At 44.4% G+C, this 21,784-nt stretch overlaps 1 protein-coding gene and 1 pseudogene across 7 annotated transcripts in view; one reads left to right on the forward strand and one right to left on the reverse strand.

The window, feature by feature from the left end:
- Nucleotides 1–4,177: 4,177 nt before the first annotated feature.
- LOC129499117 (uncharacterized) lies at nt 4,178–9,824 on the reverse strand (annotated as a pseudogene).
- DISC1 (DISC1 scaffold protein) overlaps nt 9,762–21,784 on the forward strand; it is a 346,483-nt gene continuing 334,460 nt past the window's right edge. For all 7 annotated transcript variants that reach the window (XR_008662318.1, XR_008662319.1, XM_055308948.1 and 4 more), the window contains exon 1: nt 9,762–9,880. Coding sequence is in view for 5 of the 7 variants with exons in the window: in XM_055308948.1 (XP_055164923.1) it covers nt 9,823–9,880 (58 nt within the window). In the remaining 2 variants the exon portion in view is untranslated. The remainder of the gene's footprint in view (nt 9,881–21,784) is intronic.

Raw genomic sequence — 21,784 nt, forward strand, 5'->3', positions numbered from 1 at the left:
GAACCTATACCCACAGCAGGAGGGCCTGGCTGGCTCAGTCAGTAGAGCATCTGACTCTTGATCTCAGAGTCAGGAGCTCAAACCTCACATTAGGCTTAGAGCCTACTTAGAAAAAGCAAAAACAGAACCAACAATTTACATCCATGGCAAACACCACTATGCAAAAGCGACAGTGGAAATTATATTAAAAGAGAGAAACTAAAGGTGTTATTTTTATGTTTATAAGCCACAGAATTCTTATTGCCTGACCTTCACTATAACTTTTAAAGTACACAATATAGGTTGGCTGTCCAGCTCACAGTGGTCCCCTGCGTGTCCCTCACCCATGTGTTCAGGGGTGTCTTCAGGGGGGTTTATCCTATATTCCTACATGGTCCCACTTCCTTGGCTGTACTTGATGGCATGAGAGATGGCTTCCTGACCTAGTCTGGATTAATGAGGATCTCATTCCTAAAGATTTAGAATTGATTCCATCAGGGCCAGGCTTCCCATGGGGCTGACTTAGAAACATGTGAACTTGGGAGCAGTGGGAAGCCCATGTGCAGAGAGAAGCACGGGGGAGTGAAACTGCCAGTGTTCTGCTGGCTTCCCAGAAGTTGGCTCTCATCTTTTCAGGGGACCAACTTCATTATGCCTTTGGATTCTGTGAAATGCCCCTGTATTCTCGTGAAAATTCTTATTACTGAAGTTAGAGCATATTGGTTTTGGTTAGTTGCAGTTAGAAGTCTTAATTAATATTATGTTGTACTGGAATGAGAAAGCTTTCATCATGACTAAAGGAAGACTTCTGTATTATCCAGGCCAGAGCTTTGGAATCAGGAATCTCATAAGTGAGGGTTCAGCTGAAGCAGTAGAAGCTCTGTGAGTTTTGTGGAAGAAGGAATATACTGTAGACCGTACACAATTAGACCTTACACAATTTTAGTTGCTGCTGGTGAAGCAGAAGTCTGAAAAAAATGGGAAGTTGGGGAATCTGAGAATCTGAGTTTTTAACCAGCCCTGGCCTGGGTAATGAGTTGGAGCTTGCATGGAACCTGGAAGCTGTGCATGTCCAGCTGTTAAGGTGGGATGGGGCAGGGGGCTGATATAGCAGTCTGTGGAAGGTTTGATGTATCTTTACATATACTGCCTCTGTAAATGTGCAGAGAAGCATCTGCTATTGGTGTTAGCAAGATTAGTAGGTGGGAAAGATACCTACGCGTTGCACAGAGAAGAGAAAGGACAAACTGGAACCCACCAATACCTCTGCATCTGTCTCCATTGCCTCTAACCAACAATGACCTTTCAAATGGCTACTGCTTCACTGACATTTTCCAAGTAGCATGCTTTTGGCTAAGGGTAATTGGCAACTATTCAGGGAAGAGGATTCTGCAAAATATAATTCCCAGAATAATCAAGGTGACAATAGAACAGTCCTGTACACAGGTCATTGATATACAATCCAGCACAGTAGGTAAGAGGAAAGACTAGGAAAGTATAGAAAATTTTTCCTAGTAAGTATAGTGAGCAAACATGTTTGGGAGCCATAGTTTAAGGCACCATCATCCACTGAGTCTAGTCAACCAAAGTAAAACCAGAGTCATCTTAGATGCTTTTCTCTCATCACCCTCAACACCTGTTTGCCAAATTTTTATTAATTTGTTTCCTAAAGCATCTCTTGAATGTGACCCCCTATTCTCTATCCTCATTACAAATGCTCTCACCTAGACTGTTGCGTCTTCCCTAAATGGTCTTTCAGCATCTATCACAAATCCATCCATACTACCTAGTAAAATCAATGGTCTTAACTGACTGCACTTTCAAATCACTCAGGAGACCTTTAAAAAACCCAGCGCCTATGCCCCACCCAGACCATGTATCGGAACCTCTTACAACAACCTTATGTGGAATCTACTATTATTAATTCTTTTATGAAAATGAGCAAATTGAGGCTTAATAAGGTTAAATGACTTCCCAAGGTTCACGGCTAGGAAGTAGTGCAGCTTAGTTGTGCATTCATTTATCTGAGGGCAGGGCCTGTGCTCCTAAGCGTACATTAGGATGCCTTCTGAACTGTGCCGCAGGGCTGATTAGATGGATAATAGGACCAGCGGGCAGATGGGGAACACACTTAGAAGTACAGGATTGAGGGAGAGTTGATGGTAATGGCTTTGACCTTGACTGGTTTGAATAGCTTTTTAGACAACTAGGTAGTGATGTTTAGGTAGCAATTAAAAATACAATGAAGCCCAGTGTAATTCAGGGTAGTGGGTATAGAGAGAAAGCATGGGCACAAAAGACAATTCTGAGGTAGAATGGACAGGATTTAGTGACTGAATACAAACAAAATGAGGTGAGGGAGTATATGGCATTGTATCTCAGGGTTCCAGCTTGAGGCAGGAAGAAAGGAGAGTAAACTTGCCTGAGTAAAATGGTTAACACAGGGAATATGTGGGAGAAGACAGTGAGGATCCTTTTGAAGGTATTCAATTTGAGAGACCAGTGGAATGTACAGGCTGGAAAATATGAATCTAGAGTTTGGGACAGAAGGTGCAGGCAGATATGCCGATTGAAGTTGCATCAAAAGAGTTGAACCTTTGGAAGTGGATGGGCTAGATCAAGTGTGAGGTCTGCTTAAGAAAAAAAGAAGGCCAAGGATGCAATTCTGGGAAGATTAACATAAGGGGTGGGGAGAGGGGGAAGCCAATGAAGGAGACCTAAAGGAAGTAGACAAGAGGAAGGAGGAGAGGAATAGATAGATGATAGACAGATGACAGATAGTTAGATAGATGATAGATAGATAGATAGATAGTATAGATAGATGGATAGATAGGTAGATGATAGATAAATGGGAGAAAAACTTTAAGGAGTTGGTTCATGCAATTGTCAGGGCTGGCAAGCTTGAAATCTGCAGTACAGGTGGGGAGGCTGGAAACTCAGGCAGGGTTGAGGCTTTAATCTTGAGGCAGATTCTTAAAGTCAGATGATTGTAGATGTTAATCACATCTACAAAAATACCTTCACAGAAACACCTAGATTAGTGTTTGATTAGATGGCTGGTAACATGTTATAGCCTATCCCTGTGAACACATATGACATACATCACAATCCACGTCTTCTCAGCTTAACACTCATACACATTCCCTTGACCCATTATTAATTACCAAATAAAGACAATAACAAAACACTTCCACCTAATGTGATCTAACTATCCGCTGTACGATTAAAAGATGCACTATCCTTTCCCTGGAAGAAGACACATAGTTCTGGGATGATGTTTATTCTTCTTCATATTCTATTACTTGAATGTTGTATTATAAATCTGATTATTTTTAATACATCTTTTGTTATAGGATGAGTGGATAAGGAAGGGGAGAAAATGAAGATACAGTATAAAATGTCAAATACCTTTGTTTTCTTTCCTTCCTTGATCCATATTAAACACAGTCATTACAACAACTTCTTAAAATCTTTAATTAGTTGCATGTAAAGAGAAAAAAATATATACATATGGCTTTCCTGATGGAGAACTGTATCTATAAAACCATAGACTTAAGCTTATGAAAATATATTAGGTTATCAAAAACTAAATATTTAAGCCTTGCATTATAAGAAATACCCATTACATGTTAAATAGTTTAATCCTTTTGGATTCTTTTTTCAGGTTTTCATGAAGAGTTTGACAATTCTAGGTGATACAATGTTGGTTATATATTGTACTTCATTAGATACAGGTATCACAAATTTAGATTATTTATGCTAATTGAATCCATTAAAGGGTAGTTTACTTTTTGAGGCAGTGCGAGCTCACCAAGAAAACTAAAATTAAGAAATGTTATGAAGGCCATAAGTTTGATAGAACTTAAGAAATTTGGGTATGAATTATGCTTATGTCGATTGAAATGGTAATTTCCCCAAACAAACAAAAAATAAACAGTCATTACAGGGACTCCTAGGTGGCTCAGTGGTGGAGCATCTGCCTTTGGCTCAGGGTGTGATCCTGGAGTCCCGGGATCGGGTCCCACATTGGGCTCCTTGCATGGAGCCTGCTTCTCTCTCTGCCTGTGTTTCTGCCTCTCTCTCTGGGTCTCTCATAAATAAATAAATGAAATCTTAAAAAAAAAAAAACAAAAACATAGTCATTACAAAATAAGGAAGAAATTCTCATGACAATTACAGTCCTTGGTTCTGCAACTTGTCATAGTTGGTATTTGTAACTACCCTCTTAAACTATCATTTCCCTTTGCCCTCAGAAAGCATCAAAGCCTGTCATGGTTCTTTGCCTGATACGGTAAACCAAACTTTCATTTTTAGAGAGTCTGGGCTTTTAGTAGCCCTGCCTGAATTGGGTTGTTATAGTATTGTGTTGACCTTAATCACAGGGCATGGTAATGCTAAGTGATGCCCTAAGGGATCTCCGATATTGCAGACATACTTTGCCTTACTTCCATAGTGGTCCAATTTCCCCTTGGTAGTCAGGATCAGTCACCCCAGCCAGCACCATAACTCCCTTCTTCACCTATTGATTCAAAGAATGAGGAGCCCAAAGTTGCCAGGTGGCAGTCTTAACTTCCAGTTAAGTGGAATTGTTATGTCTCTTGGTGGAAGCATTCCTCCCTTTGGAATTCCTTTAGGCCAGTAGAGCTTAATGTTGTGGGAACAGGAAGCAAAATTTTTGCTAGTGGATTACTAGGGCTAACGAGAGGTGCCACTCCCATATCTTTCTCTTGATTCCTGGACCCATGAATCCTGGCTATGGGAGAAATAGTACCATATATTGGACACTGATTCAGAGCATATACAGACAGCGTCCTGCAGAACCGTGTCCCAGCCCTGCAAGGTATTGCCACTGAGCTGGCACTGTAACTGTCTTCAGAAGGTTATTCCATTGTTCTATCAAGCCAGCTACTTCAGATGATAAGAAAGATGTTGTGAGCATGGGTCCATTGCTATGTTTCATTTGCTGTAAAGTGAGTTCTTTGATCAGAAGTAATGCCTTGTGGATAAGGAATTCGGATAGTTGTTTTGGCAGAAGCAGGAAAGGGAAATCCGTAAGTGTAAGCCTCTATTCCAGTAAGAACAAAATGCTGCCTCTTCCATGATAGAAGAGGTCCAGTGTAATCAACCTGCCACCAAATAGCAAGCCGGCTGATCACCTTGGGGAATGGTGCTGTATCATTTGTCTCTGGCACGTTGGACACTCAGCAGTGGCCATAGTGAGCTTGGCCTTGGCGAGTAGAAATCTATGCTTATAGCAGCAACATCCACAATAGCCAAACTGTGGAAGGAGCCTCAGTATCCATCGACAGATGAATGGATAAAGAAGATGTGGTCTATGTATACAATGGAATATTCCTCAGCCATTAGAAATGACAAATACCCACCATTTGCTTCAACGTGGATGGAGCTGGAGGGTATTATGCTGAGTGAAGTAAGTCAATCAGAGAAGGACAAACATTATATGGTCTCATTCACTTGGGGAATATAAAAAATAGTGAAAGGGAACAAAGGGGAAAGGAGAGAAAATGAGTGAAAATATCAGCGAGGATGACAGACCATGAGAGACTCCTAACTCTGGGAAACGAACAAGGGGTAGTGGAAGGGGGGAGGTCGGTGGGGAGATGGGGGACTGGTGACGGTCACTGAGGGGGGCACTTGACGGGATGAGCACTGGGTGATATGCTATATGTTGGCAAATCAAACTCTAATAATAATAATAATAATAATAATAATAATAATAATAAAGGAATCTATGCTGCTGAGTCCACACATAGCTTCCATCCCTGCTACCTTGGGCACTTTGTTCATGAGCCCATTGGGCAATGTTAAGCATGTCTGGGAAAGAGGTTGACTGGCATCCACAGAATGGGTCATCCTATCTGCTTGATGATTAAAATCCTCCTCTGCTGAAATCACCTTTTGATGAAAATTCACATGGAACATAAATATCTTCAAGTGTTTTTGCCCACTCAGAGAAGTCTATCCACATATCTCTTTCTTAGATCTATTTGTCACCAATTTTCTAGTCATGTCCCTTTCAAATCTGGCCATCCGGATAAACCATTGGCCACAGTTAATAAATTGGCATATACTTGTACCTCTGGCCACTTCTCCTTTCCAGTGAACTGAATGACAAGGTTCATTGCTCAAATGTCTCCCCACTGGAAAGATTTTCCTTTACCACTGTCTTTCAGATGTTCTAGAAAGGAGCTGTCTACTTTTGGGCAGTGCCTGAATATTGTGCAGGATCATCTGTAAACCAGGCCTGATTTTTCTCTTCCTCAGTCAGCTGATCACAGGGAACTCCCCACAGGTACAGGTACAGGCTGGGGGAGAGGAAGTCATGTGGCAGGAGTGGGGACCATGGGTATTTGGTCCACTTGTGCCTTCAGTGTCTGCTTGAGCCCAATATCATACACCACTTCCATCTGATGATGGAGTGCAATGGCGCACGCCCAGATTTATGGCTTGTAGGTCGGACCACACCTAGTTCATGATGGGTAGCTCAGATTGCATAGTTACATGGTGGACCATGGTTAAAGGCTAAGTCTCTATTAATGCCCAGGAGTAAGTCAGAAGCTGTTTCTCAAAATGAGAGTAGTTATCTAGGAGGATGGAAGGGCTTTCCTCCAAAATCTTAAAAGTCTGTGATGTTATCTACCTGTAGGGGCCTGACAAAGTCTCTATCAGCTTCTCCGTCACCACGGACATTTCAAGCATCACCGAATCTGCTGGATTCATCGTTGAATCTGCTTGAATATGGCCCAAGAGCCAGAGCAGCATGCATGGCAACTTGGACCTGTTGCAGAGCCTTCTCTTGTTCTTTGCTCCACTCAAATCTAGCAATTTGACAAATGGGCTCGAGGAGTGCACTCAAATGAGGAATATCTTGCTTCCAAAACCTGAAGAGGACCACAGGTGTTGTGGTTTTTGTTGTCGCTACTATTCTTGTAGGAAGAGCCAAATACAACTTACCCTTCACCTTTGAAGGGATGCCCCACACCAGTGGACCTTTAGAAAACCCAACTGAGATAGAAGTCCCCTAAACTTTTGTCAGATTTATTTCTCACTGTCTGACATGCAAGTGTCTCACCAATAAGTATAGAGTTGTTCCTTCCCACTCATAATATCCAGTCAGCATAATATCATCAGTGTACTGGGCCAGCACAGTCTCATGGAAGGGAAAGGCACCTGCTGACTGTCAACTGTTGACTAAAGTATGATGTAGGGCTGGAGAGTGGACACCCTCCTGAGGCAGAACGATAAGGTGTACTGCTGATCTTGCCAGCTGAAAACAGGCTGCTTTTGGTGGCCTTTACTAACAGGTATGGAGAAAAAACATTTTCCAGAGCAATAGCTGTGTACCAGGTGTTAGGAGATGTGTTAATTTGCTCAAACAATGAAACTACACCTGGCATAGCAGCTGCAGTTGGAATTGCCATCTGGTTAAGTTTATGATAATCCACTGTCATTCTCTGAGATCCATCTGTCTTCTGCCCAGGCCACGTAGGCAAGTTGAATGGGGGTGTGATGGGAATTGCCACCCTGCCTCCTTCCAGTCCTTGATGGTGGCACTAATTTCTGCAGTCCCTCTTGCAATGCACTACTGCTTTGGTTGGCTCGTTTCCTAGCTGGAGGCAGTTGTAGTGGCTTCCACTTGGCCTTTCTTAACACAAGAGCCCTCACTGCACAGGTCAGTGAGCCAATGTGGGGACTCTGCACATTGCCGAGTATGTCTATTCTGATTATGCATTCTGGAACTGGAGGAATGACTACAGGATGGGTGCAGACACCCCCTGTGAGAGGGGTGTCTAAAATAAGACTCTGATCATCTGACCTCCGCAAACCCCTACTGTGATTAGTGGGACACAAAGATGGTTTGGGCTTCCTGGAATTCGTGTTGGCTCAGAGCCAGGGTCCAGTCACTTCCGAAAGGTCTGATTATTTCCTTTCCCCCATTGCAGGTTCACTTTTGTAAAAGGCCATATGTCCCTTTGGGGGAGGCTAAAAAAAAAGATTAACAGGATAGAGTTTTGGCAGTGTTCCAGGTCTTTCCTCCTTCATTCGAGGAGTTCTGGATCTGTAAACTGACTCAAGTCTGGGAATTGATTGAAGGTCCGAGTCCCTCTGTTTTAACTTGGAAGCAAGTCAAGCTTTTGTTCCCTTGACCTAGAACTTTTCCGCTTACACAGATCAAGTAAGAATTTAGTAGACTTCTCATCTATTTGACTTCAGGGAACACCATGATCCAATATACCCACCTTGCCGATGGCGATTGATTGCCACCATTGGCTCCTGCCACCCTCAGATCCAGTTAACCCCATTGCACTGAAGGGTCCCAGTTCAGTGGTTGCAATTCCCACTGTAATTTCTGACCCACAGAGAAGAATGACCAAGGATACTGGGTCACAAAGCTATTTACCAGAGTCATGGTGACAGGTGTGTCCTCAAGACCCTCCCAGAGTGGGAGAGCAGCTTTTACACGATAATTTCATTCCAATATTCCAATCTCCCTAAGCGTTTGGGTAGTTCCTTTACAGTATTCCAAGACAAGTCTGGCGTTGCCACCTCTAGCATTTAATGTAGATCACCTCTTGGTCCACGTTTAAGTCAACTAACCAAACAGAAAGCGAGATGCCCTTCTAATCTCTCAGACTAAATCACTGACTCCAGATCTCCATTTAGTGGTCTACATCATTAAATCCAGCCTGATCCAACTTTGTGTTCCTTCCACTGTTTTCCCACATTCCTTAATATCCATATTCATAGTCATCCTGTCCCCAAACATGCTGGCTTTCAAGCGCATCTGTGTTTGCACCCCCACAAGGGTTTTTATCTTTTATTTTATTTTTAAAAAGATTTTATTTATTTATTTATTTATTTATTTATTTATTTATTTATTTATTTATTTATCTATTCATGAGAGACGCAGAGACATAGGCAGAGGGAGAAGCAGGCTCCCCGCATAGATTCCGATGCGGGACTCAATCCCAGGATTCTGGGATCACACCCTGAGCCAAAGACAGACACTCAACCACTGAGCCACCCAGGCGACCCGGGGTCTTATCTTTTAAAGCACCTTGGCGGTCTATTTCTAGCCAGATCCTTCCCTTTCCTCCAGAAAGGCCTCCTGACACTTCTTTCAATACTCTCGAATTCTGCAACATTTTTAAAGGCCAACCAAGCCTCTGGCTCTTGGCATGTATATTGTCAGTTAGTCTTGTACGCAGACGTTTATGTTCCCACCCGGAGGTGAGCTCCTTAAGGACAAGAACCGTTTCTGGCAGGTGCTGTGCGGGGCGGGGGAGGTGCTCCAGTAGCCTCCGAGGTTGAACCAAGCAGAAGGGGTGAAGGACATCAGTCAGGGGGCCTAAGAGCTCCCCAGGACGTGGGGAGCGGCTCTGGACCCGAAGATCCAGAAAGTTGGCTTCCCATTTCTGAGCAACTGCTCTGGCACCCCCGTCCCGGTGTGGCCTGTCCTCGGCCCGCTGTCTCCCCACCGCCTCATCTCCTGCCTCCCTTCCACCGACCCCTCGGTCACTTCCCTGCACTTCACCCCGACGGCCGCCGTCTCCCCGCCCGCCCCGCCCCGCGCCGCCCCCTCGGTTCTCCCGGCGGCGGACCGGGGCGCGGCCGCCGACTTCCGCAGGTCGCGGGGCGGCGGGGCGCGGGGCGGCGGGGCGCGGGGGGGCCGAGGCCGGGAGGCGAGCGGCCGCCTCGCCGAGGAGGGAGGCGCCTGCCCCTTGGTCGTCGCCCCCTCCCCACTTCCCGTCCGCTCGCGGCCGCTTCCCCTCCGCGGGCCCGTCCGCCGCCGCCCAGGAGCTGCAGGAGCCGGGGGGGCGCATGCCGGGCGCGGGACCCCGAGGCGCGCCGGCCCGTGGCGGCGGGGCCCCCGGCGCAGGTAGGGGCGCGGGGGGCGCGGGGGGCGCGGGGAATCCGGGCGGGTCGGTCGCCGCGGGGCTGCGCCTCCGTCACCACCTGGGCTCGCGCGCCCCTGCGAGGCGACGGCCACCGGGGCAGGGCGCGGGGCGCGCGGGCGGGAGAGGCGTGGGGCCGGGCGGCCGGGTCCCTCCTCCGGGACCGAGCTGACCCGGGCAGCCGCACCCTGCGCACTCTCGGGGTCCAGCGCCCCGCGACCCGGGGCGGAGGCCGGCGTGGGCGCTGCCGCCTCCAGCTTCCGACCGCGCCGCGGGGACGCCCACAGCCGGGCTCGGCCTCCAGCGCCCGGACACGGGTCACGCTGCCCCCCCCCCCCCCCCCCCCCCGGTCAGCACCGAGGGCTTGGAGGGATCGTCGCTTCTCGGGAATGACGGGGCGGCGACCGTCCCACTGTTCGCACCTGCGAGATTCAAGACTTGCCTCGGAAGGGAATGGGGTTTGCAGTCGCGGTGCCCCGGGTTGTGTCCCTGCTGCGCCAGAAGGGGGCCGGGTGACTCCGGACGCCTCCCCGCGCGTCTTGGAACCTGGGTTTCCTCACCTGGAAGAGGGCTCGCTCCTGACCCTAACGGGCGCCCAGTCAGACAGACGAGGCTCGGATAGGGACAGAGTCCTAAGAGCTGGGAGTTGGAGACAGTCAAGCCTGGACTCGCTCACGCCTCAGTTTACCCGTTTGTAAAGTGGGGGCAGGGTCAGTGCCTACCTCCTGGGTTATGGGGTTTCAGTGTGGCGGAGAATCTGAAGTTAGTTCCTATTTTTACTGAGCAAAACCTAAATAATTTGGAGTGATGTGGAAATACCAATTAGATTTGATTAAGGTATAAATAGCAGAGTATTTATTTATTTATTTAATTTTTTTTGAATTTTTATTTATTTATCATAGTCACACACACACACACACAGAGAGAGAGAGAGAGAGAGAGAGAGAGGCAGAGACACAGGCAGAGGGAGAAGCGGACTCCCTGCAGGGAACCTCGAACCCAGAACCCTGGGATCACTACCCAGCCAAAGGCAGATGCTCAACCACTGAGCCACCCAGGCGTCCCTATTTTATTAAAAAAAAAATTAATTATTTTAGACAGGGGAAAGGACAGGACAGTGAAAGGGAGACAATCTCAAGTAGACTCCTTACTGAATGGAGCTGGATGGGGGCTCCATTTCATGATCGCCCCAGATAGTGACCTGAGCTGAAATCAAGAGTCAGATGCTTAATCGACTGAGCCATCCAGGTCCCCCAGTAATGGAGTATTTTAAAAGAAACTTAATTTTATTTCATCCAGACACGGCCTCCGAAGGCTTTTTGAGGTTTTGTTGTAAATCAGTGCTACTGATCAAAAAGAGCCTGGATCTGCTTTCTGTGCTCTGTGACCTTGGGCCTCAGTTTCCTCATCTGTTTAAAAAAAAGACCAAAGACAAGAAAGGTAGGGGTAGCAATTAGTGCTTTTGGTGCTGATAGAGCTGTCTGAAGATCAAATGGGGTAGAAGATCTGAAAGTGCCTCGAAGAGTGTGTGTGAGTCACTACGCAAATATAAGACGTGACTGCTACTAGCAGGGAATAATAACATCTGCAATTTTTTAGAGCCTATAATGTGCCAGGCACTCTCTTAGGAATTCCTTTGATGAAATCCATCCTAAACCTTTGTGCATTGGATATTTATAATCTTCATTTTCTCTATTCAAAGCTGAGATTCAGGATTATTTTGCCTCTTTCCCAAGGTCACGTAGCAGTTTATGTAAAGCCACGATTAGAACCCTAGGGTGGGTGCCTCTGGCAAATGTGTTCTCAACCACTGGCAAAACTGAAGTTATGGAGACAAGCCGTGGTTCGAGTAGACCTGTGTTAGATTATAGGAGATAATATATATCCTAACATGTTTAAAGATTCTAAGGGACACCTGGCTGGCTCAGTCAGTAGAGCAGGTGACTCTTGATCTCAAGGTTGCAAGTTCAAGCCCCATATTGGGCATAGAGATTACTTTAAAAAAAAAACATTAAAAAATAATTCACTACATACGTAAGTGTATATACTCATGAGTGAATTGTTAGCCCTGGCAGATGAGGTTTTGAAATAAACTTAATTTTTTTCATCCCTATTTTAAAATCCCATTTAAACTATTTCCTTGCACAAATAATGAAAATTTGCAGAGGGAAAAAGCATTAAGATCTTGAAAGACATATCTCGAGGATTCATTGCAAAGCTCGGACAATAAATGAAATCTCAATTAATGTTTTACTTAGACATTTAAGTTTGCCAGAACTCTTAAGGTGGCACAAGAGGTGTAAATTGGTATTGAAGCTTGCAGCGTCACGATTATCGTGCAGGGGTGGGACCCTGTATATTTCTCTAGGGACTTTACTGCTCACCTGAGATGCCCCCAGAGGGAAATGGACCTTTAGAGAAAGTCTGTGCATACGAGGGAGAGTGAATGCCAGGTCTGTCTGCTGCAGAAACAATTCCAAATTCATTTCTTTCCCAAATGAAATTTATTATTTTTTCTTCTTACAAAAGCACTATACAGTCATCACAGAAAGCACAGAAAACAACAAACAAGAAAAAGAACATTAAAAATCACTATGATCCCATCAATGCAGGCAAATAGCTTCACATCTCTGTTCTTATAACCCATTTCTGTGCTTTGTTAATCAATTTAAATGTCTTAAGACTGGGATGCAAACTATTATTGTTTTGTTCAATGACAAAAGTGATACTTGCTCATTACTCAATCATCAAGACATTAATTTGGGAAATAAGTAAAGATTTATTACGTGCATTAAAACTTTTCCTTTAAAAAGATCTTAAAGATTTGATTGGAAAATGATTAGAAATTAAGTTGTTGATGTCTGAGTTTTATTGTGGTTTTGGCCAAAGTTCACTGAAAGACCTTCAGAACAAAGAGAGGGTACAGTGGTGATCTTGAAATAGTAAGATCTAAAAATCCAGTATCGGGCAGCCCCGGTGGTGCAGTGGTTTAGCGCTGCCTGCAGCCCAGGGCGTGATCCTGGATCGAGTCCCACATCAGGCTCTCTGTATGATGCCTGCTTCTCCCTCTGCCTGTGTCTCTGCCTCTCTCTGTCTCTATGAATAAATAAATAAAATCTTTTAAAAAAAAATCCAGTATCAAGCAAAGATTTTGAGTATAAAAACATTTTAAACTAATGTTATTAGAATTAGACTCATTGTTTTGATAATCATGATAATAATCAGTTTATAAGCTGGGTTCTCATATAAAGTGAGCAGAGAGCCCTGCTTCCAGACATCTTTGGCAGCCACTCCTAGGGGTGGGGACAGTCGCCTCTGGCACAGCCTAGACCACTTGTGGCCATTTTCCAGCCAGCACCATTTAGTAACATAAGACTTTTAGCCTTTGGGAGTCTTATGTTGTTTGTTCTTGATGTTAATGACTTTGTGGTAAAAATTCCTTAGTGAATGTCTTGTGCAACAATCATGCAATTTTTAAAGCGCCTGCCACAGATACTTTGACCATCCTGAATCCATTTTTTCTTTTGAAATCAGTTTACCAGCTGCTTATTTGAGCAGACTGCAATCAGTTTCCAAGTTTTCACAGCAAGTGGAAGAACTGTGGCTGACCAATGAATATTATATATATATTTGGCTTTGAAAGGCAGTTAGGAGCCCACATGCTGTGCTCAGTGGCTGACATGATCCCTGGTTTGGTGTCTGCTCTCCTCACCCTGCCCTCCTTCCTTTTGGTCACTTGTCTACTGTCATAGCTCAGAAATAGATGGTTGAGATTTTGGGGCTTCCTCTAGTCACTAGGGTCACTGGTCATCAAGTGTTATAATCAGAATCGCAGAATTTATTGCTGGATGAAGTTTCAAAAGATCAATTGGTTAAACCTCTTGAGTTCTGGCAGGTGAGGCATTGACAAGTGCATTCACCAAGTGCAGATGCTGAGAACTATATATCTGGTAGTTAGGGGCAGGAGACCTGACTGAAGTCAGGAGACCTAATGAAGTGATTGAAATAAATAGGCCAGGATTATCTTTCTCTTGTCAACTTCAGGTTAGTTTCCCAGCCACGTTGCCTTGTGCTTATCCATTTAAAATACACGGACAAAATTCTATCTGTTGAACTATAAAGTTTGCTTGTCATGGTAGGACTTTTCCCCTTTATTTGCTGATCCATTTGAACTCTGAGAGAAATGCAATAAAGACAGTAAACTCCTTGAGGTACAAGATAGCAATCTCTGAGGATAAGTCATATATCAGAGAGTACTGACAGTCTGAGTGGCAGTAGAGGTCACAGAGTGTGGCCTGCTTAGTTTACTGGTGAAAGGGTGAAAGATGGCAGAGGAATGAGTATTAGAATCTGGGTCCTCTTCTCTTACTGAGAGCTATTTCCAGTAAGCTTTGCTTCATTCCATAGTTTGGCAGAATTCATCACTTCTTAAAAATATTGAATAAACCAAACTAAATCCTTATTTATTTATTTTGGAAGAGGCTGCCTTGGAAAGCAGTGTGTTCTTTTGCCATCAGAAGCATTTAAATTGGTATTGGGTCATTCTGTGGTTGAATGTAATTGAGGAGTCTGCCTGTGGGGAGGATGGCTGGATTGGGAGGATGACTTGTGGGAACACTTACAGCTCTAGGATTCTGTGATTTTTGTCCTGGAGGATTTGAACTACTGTGTGAATTTCCTATTCCCTGCTCATTGAGGTTGCACATTTTGAACCCCACCCCCAACCCCAGGTGATTCCAATTCAAGAGGCCTAGACAGCTCCCTGCAGTTAGCGGCACTTTAACTTCCCAGGGTTGCACATATCAAGGATTGATATTAATCATTAACATGATCATGTTCATCCAGGCAAACGAATGACTAGGAATAGAAACATGCATTTGACAGGTGGCCCTACATGGAGACTAATTGCATTCATAGGTTGAAAGGTGAAATATCTCAAAGTTTAATGAGTGAATTGTGTCTTGAATGTGGAACCGGAGTTTAAATTTAGTTTTATGATGTGCACACCAACCTAACTTTTCTTTTTCATACCTGTTGTCTCTTAATTTGTGAGTGGATTGATAAGATGACTTGGCGTAATTATTAGGCTTAATTTATGACACAGTAGAATGTATGTGTTTTGCATTTACAAGTGAAAGCATGCCTCATCTTACTCAAGCACTGATGGGGAAAGGAGGATTATTTTACAGGGGTCAAATGAGAAAAGATGTCAATATAGACATAAATTGGGGTTCTCCTGTTTCTAATAAACTGGACAGTTAGAATTGCAAAAGCTGTTTTGTAATTACAAATCCTCTGATGAAAAATGTTTGTATATTTCAGCATGATTCTTAGTATTTCCCTAATGCTTTTCTTCATAGCCACGGGTCAGACAGAGTGGAATACAAGATAGCTGTCCTTGGGTGGAGATAATCCACATTCAATTCAAACAATAGATTTGGAGACCTTTAATTACCTTGACTTTTTTTTTTTGAGATATAATTTACATACATTTTATGAGTTTTAGATATACAACATAATGATTTGATTCTCAGCATTCCTTGCCAGGCCTTCCATAAACTGGCCCCTGAATCCCTAAAACTGACACTTTGGCTCTTTTATTACACACATTATTCAGCCACCAAAAATACTATGGAATCTATCTCCCTCCTGCCCCCATCAATCTCTACACATCAAAATATTATCCCTCATTTAAGATCTAGCCAGTAAAACTTCTCAGCCTTCCCTGGTCTTCTAGAGTCATCCACTTCTTTCTCTCTTCTTCTGTTATGGTTTGTTATGTATTTCACCTGTTTTTCTGACTCTATTGTGAACTCCTTCAGCTCAAGGAAGGAGTCTGGTGTATTTCCTTACCCCCTCATCTGTGTAGTATGCTTATAGTTTTCTCCACTCTCACTGAATTGAATTAAACTCTTTATTATATTTTAGATGGACTAATCCAGTGTATAGATTAATCACATCTGTTATTTGTATATCTTTCAAAACCAATCAAGAGTTTTACAAGTTCAGTTCAGTTCAATTTTTTATTGAGATGCACAAACCACATTGCCAGATTCTTGTAACAATTTCAGGTAAGAAAAAATGTAGAATATGTCCATACCCTTGAGAAGCTTGTAGTTCAGTGGACAATAGAGAATGGATTCTTGGGAAGTTTCTGGATGTTGTTTCATCAGAATGATGGGGCATTGTAATACAGCAAAATCAAGTATTTGAAGTATTATGAAGTAATTAGCACCTAGTAGATGCCCAGTGAATATTATACAGGGTGGATGGATGAATAGGGGGAAGAAGAAAGGAGGAATCCTTTAGTTTATAATTTATCAATTGCAGTGTTTACTTCAAGGTATAATAATTTTGAAGATAATTTACTCAAGTATTGATTCTCACGCTTGTGTATAAAATGTGTTGCTCTTCATCTAGGAAGAGACATACTAGGTCTCCATCTGTAGAAATTGCATTAATTTCCTGGCTGTGGTGTTGTGTTTGCTTCATTTCATCAGCATTCTCTTCTTAGGCAGCTCTGTTCTGAGGACACACATTTCCCCGGGGTGGGGGTGGGGGGAGGACTCCAGCTGTCTGGGGACCGTGATGAAGGGGACTGTCTCACACTGATTCAGCACTTATGATCTCATTCTCTACCCAGAGAGCCAGTTGGCCTGGGGTTATAGGATGAGTTCTGAACTATTTCTCAACCATGTGGCTTTTGTGTGTCTTTCTTCATTTGATTTTAAATAGCAATTTGAATTGAAAAATGGATAAATTCTATGATTTTAGTCCAACAGTTATATTTCCTTACTCTTTGATTTGGGATTGCCTAGTGCATTTATTCAAATATTAATAGTTTTAGAAACTTTTTTGAAAAGCCTAAGGTGATATATAAGGAAAAGCATTGATATTACTTCTATTTTTCCCATTTTGCTGAGGTAGACTAGGGCTCAGTGGAAATAAAGTGAGACATTCCAAGGGGTTGCTTTATCTTAGGCTAATCTTGGGATGAATTTATATTGACATTACTCTTAAATTTGTATCCTGCTTTTTAATGAACAAATGATCCCCCTCTTTTTAAGCAATATTCTATTCACACTTGGAGACTGCCTTTTCCACTAAAATGAGTAATTATTAATCATTACAGAGCTGGGGAAGGGGCGAATCAACCATGAATTTACTATAGAGAAATATTCTCTTTTGGTTATGCCTTTGCATTAGCTTGGGCTGAATTTCTTGAGGGCAGGCCTAATCTTATTTATCTTCTTATCATTTTTGTTAGACCTAAGGTCAGAATAAAGACTTATTGAGCTGCACTGGTTTAAAGTAACATGTGTAATATGGCCCCGGTGCCATATGGGAGAATTGCTTCCCAACCAGTGGTGGCTGAGAGAATCTTAGGCAGTGGTTGCATTAGAAAGGAGAGGATAGGGGACTTGTTTTAAAGTTGCTTTTACATGAGGGTGCCTGGCTGGCACAGTTGGTTAAGTATCCACTTCTAGGTTTTGGCTGGGGTGGTGATCTCAGGGTCATGGGATCGAGCCCTGCATCCAGCCCAGGGTTGGGCTCTGTGCTCAGTCTGGAAGCTGCTAAAGTTTTTTTCCTCCTTCTCCCTCTGCCCCCCCTCCCTGCTCTCTCTCTTTCTTTAAAATAAATAAATCAATTGAAAAGAAAAAGAATAAAGTTGCTTTTACATGCAGGCACACTCTTTATACATCAATACAAGTCGTGAACATTTCTAAAGGTGTTTCCATTCACACGTTTCACAGAGGAAAAATGTCAGCTGCCCATATATATATCAAAGCACATTATCATGACTTTTGTCTGGAGTGGCTTTAGAAGACTGTGAAGCATGAGGGGTGGGGGTGGTGCTACAGCCTCCTCCAAGCTAACCCTTGCCCTTGCTTGGCATCGCCACTGCTCCCAGCACCTCCTACATTCTATTGTCATGATGTTCATCACTTATGATGTATTGTGAATTGCTGAAACATCAGACAAATGCATCTCCTCATGGAAGTGCAGAGATGCATTGCCAAGGCAAATTTCATTTAAATTGTGATCAGAATACTTCAGGTTATTTGTTGTTGTGGATGAAGTAATGGCCAGCCATCAGTGGTCAGGTGGCCAGATGGAAAGGACACTGGACTAGGAGTCGGACAATTGCAGGTTCCTTAATCTCTCTGGATCTCAGTGTCCTCCCTTGTGGAAATGGGGCTGGGGACAGGGCAGATGAGATCAGGCCCTCAGTGTAGAATTATGGTCACATCATTTTTATAAGAGCTCATCACAATCTGTAATATTTGTGTACAGAATTGCTTTTGTTACAGGACATCTGTGTTACCTATGATCTCAGTTTGCCTTGTAGCTTGTCTCTCACACCCTGATCTGAGTCCTTGATCCCTTAAGTAAATCACATTAGTGTTTCTGTGGCCAAATAGATGCCTCTTCCCAGAACTAAGTGGAATAAATAAAGAGCCTTGATCGCTTTGCATCTGTGCACATGAGGTTTGCCACCGTGTGAGTTCAGTCAGATCAGATGGCTGCCAGGCGAAGGAGAGAAAGCTTGTGTGGTTCTCAGACAGAGACTCTAGGTTTTGGGATGCTAGATGATCCATCACCACCTTGTTCATAGTACTTGTTGTAGTTTTGCACCACCCCACTTCCCGAGTTCTTCCTCCTTCATTTCCAGTTCTTAGCTGATTGCATCCTCTCTACTGTTTTTGAGATGGGCTGCTGATAAGCTGTCACCAAGCCCAGTGCTGCACAAGAGGTGGGCAGTGGGACATGTCACAGGGAAGACAGGAACAAGACCTCTTAGAGGGTGTATTGTTCAGTCCAGCTTAAGCATGTTTCCCCGAGCAGGAGTGCAGATGGTCCCTGCACACGGCAGCCCAGGCAGTCTGCTCTGGAGGGCAGGGAGGATCCTGTACTCAGCTTCCAAGACCGTGTGCTCACTAGGCCTCCCTGGTTTTCGATTCTTGATCTGACACTTGGGTTCTTTGAGCTGTGCCCAGCACTTTGGGAGGGCCACATTGTATAGACTGCCTTGCACTAGTTGTGATTCTTCTCTTGATGCTGCCTCTTGGATTAATCCTTCTATTGCCACATTTTGCAGTTTGAGGGATGCTTCCCAGACTCTGGAGGTGTTCCTGGGGGGCTGTTCTCAGAAGGAGCTTGGGACGACTGCTGTCACTCACAGGCCTGCAGAGGAGAGGGTTGACACTGTCAAGATGCCCCCTTAAACGCACACCACCTGTACTCAAGGTGAGCAGGTCCTTTGGCAGGTGTGATGTTGTCCTGGGCTCCAAGCACTGGAGAGTTGCTTGTGATAAGGCTTTGTGTGGATGATTAACACCAAGTGCATCTCGAAGAGTGAAGGTTGCATGACAGAGCATACTGGGTTGGCTCCGCAAAGGGAATTCTGGTCCAGACCCAGTCCATCTTTGCTTTCTCAAGGTGTAATTTAATTTTGGTTTTGTCTTTATAAAGTTTTCATCTGTATGAAATGTAAGCTCTGTAAGATTCTCCATTAGGACATCGCGTTCTGGTGTCTTCTCTGCTGGTTTGCTTTTCCTGTCGCAGAAAATTCCCCACTCCTGCTGCTATCATTTCACACCCAAAGAGGGCATTATAACCTTAAAAGAAGTTCAGCTCAGCAGAGAGCCTGCCATTGCCTTTCTCTCTAAACTTAGAGTTTGCTCACTCCCTTGGCTTCTCAGGTGTTTTGGCTCCAGGGAAGAAATAGTCATGGTTCACATTTATTTAATAAAACCATTATGAAAACGAACACAACCCAAGTGCACACTGGGACAGAGCAGGACCTGGCTGCCTGCTTTCCTACCGAACCTTGCTGGCTCCCAGTAAATTTTTGGAGCTGTCACTTGTGAGCTGTTTTCACTGAGGGAGAACTTCCGTGAGGCTGGGGACTTGGCAGGCCAGCTGGCTGATCCTTTGGGTGTTCTTTCAGCATTGTCTGCACTGAGTGTGGGAGTCAAAGGCCCTTCAGTGCAAAGATAATGCCAGCTTGTTCCCTGGAACCCTAAAGGAGCCGGAGTCAAAGGGGCTTTTTGTTTCACCGACAGAAAAACCCACAGGAAATCCCAGCTTCAGAGATTCCTATGCCGTCTCACTGTTCCATCAGATCTGACTGTGCTTAGGCCTCCTTTGAGAGAGGCAGTAACCCGTACAAAATAATAAATAAATGAAAGGATGCCATTCACGGTGGCTGGGGGTCAAGGGCACATGCCATGTACACTAGCATGCAGGTCAGGCACCTGGCTTAGACCCCAGTGCCCGGGCTCTGAGCAGTGAGCTCTTGGCTAGCAGGTTGAAGGGGATAATAGCCACATCTTACCGTTAGGGGAATCGACTGTGGTCATGTGAGTAAAGATAGGAGTACAGTGTCTCATCACAGGCACTTGTATTATTACTATTATTATTATTACCATTAATAAGCTCTTATTAGATTTCAAATCTCTAACAGCAGTTTTGTCACTTACTAAGTATATTCCCTTTGTCTGTAAGCTGGGCAGTGATTATGCTTATTTTGTAGGACCGATGTGAACATTACATGAGATAATGTACACAAAGGGCTTAGGGAAACAGTAGCAAGTTAAAATAGGGGGCTGCAGCCCTTAGGTGTGCAGGTGATGTCCTGCCCAGTGTCCCGGGTAAGAGGTGAGTGGAGTCCACACCCAGGCTGGGTCCCTGTCCTGAGGAAGGCCTGCCTTTTCCTAATTCATCAGCTCAGAGGGGCCACCTTTTTCTAGTCTGGTTTCCCAGGGGTGCATCTTTTCATCATTCATCACCCCGGAGGAGGTACTTTTTAAAAAATTTGCCCAGTGGTACCATATGTGCCAGCTGTGGCCCTGTCAACAAGAGAATGGTGCTATTATCAATTTAGCAGACGGGGCCTTCTGGAGGGAGTGTGTGGCCTGCTTTACCCAGCTCCATCTTGCTCACTTTGCTGTAATTTCAATGATGTGATTACCATGGTCAGAGCAACAATTTTGCCATTTCCTCAATTCTAAGTTTTTTGTAGGATTTTCCTTGAGGCCAAGAGCTGTCGTCCCCTGCCTTCCAAGGCCCCCTTCCTCACCACTGTCCTGCACATGGCCTCCAGAAAGGACACAGGTTGGAAGAGAATGGGTCAGAGTGTAGGCTGGGTGCTGGTTGTTGACTCCTGGTCCCTTACCCGCCCTTCTGTGCTTTGCTCTTTACTGCTGAGGCTGGGAGTCTGAAAATGGCACATCCCTGGCTCCCTACCCGTTAAACTCTGTCAACAAAAGGCCCTTGTGGGACACCAGAGGCAGGAGGAAGAGAAAAGTTTCTGGATTCTGGGTTTTTCAGTGGGACAGCTGCAGACATGTGCTGTAGCAGTGGGAAGGCTGGGTGATTTGGGACTCCAACAGCCCTGACAGGGAGCCTTTTTTCCCAGGCTCCAGAGCCAACCCACACAGCCTCTTCTGCTACAGCAGACTGAGCAGGCTCCAGGACGCAGCCCAGGAGCAACAGCCTCGGATCTCTAGCTACTATCCTTCCTCCTTGTTCCTGCTTTTCCTTCTCCTTCATTCTCTTCCAGTTTTTTCCACACTTTTATGACCAGTGCCCTGTATTAAATGTCCTCTGGTGGGTACTTGGAGTGGTCTCACTTTTCCTACTCAGTGTATGGATTCCATGGATTCTAAATCTGTTGGGGCTTAGGGCCTGGTACATTCCCTAGGATCTTATAGCACATGGACCCTTCCTCTCTGTTTCATTTGCATCACACATGTCAGGGTTACTTTGATAGCCTTTAAAATAAGTTTTCAGCTCTAGCCTCTTCCTAATCACAGTGGTCAGATTAATTTTCTAAAACTCTAGTTCACCTGGGTCACACTTCTACTCCAAACCCTACGGTTTTT

The sequence above is a fragment of the Nyctereutes procyonoides genome, unplaced genomic scaffold, assembly GCF_905146905.1.
Source record: "Nyctereutes procyonoides isolate TBG_1078 unplaced genomic scaffold, NYPRO_anot_genome, whole genome shotgun sequence".
In the NCBI taxonomy this organism is placed as follows: domain Eukaryota; kingdom Metazoa; phylum Chordata; class Mammalia; order Carnivora; family Canidae; genus Nyctereutes; species Nyctereutes procyonoides.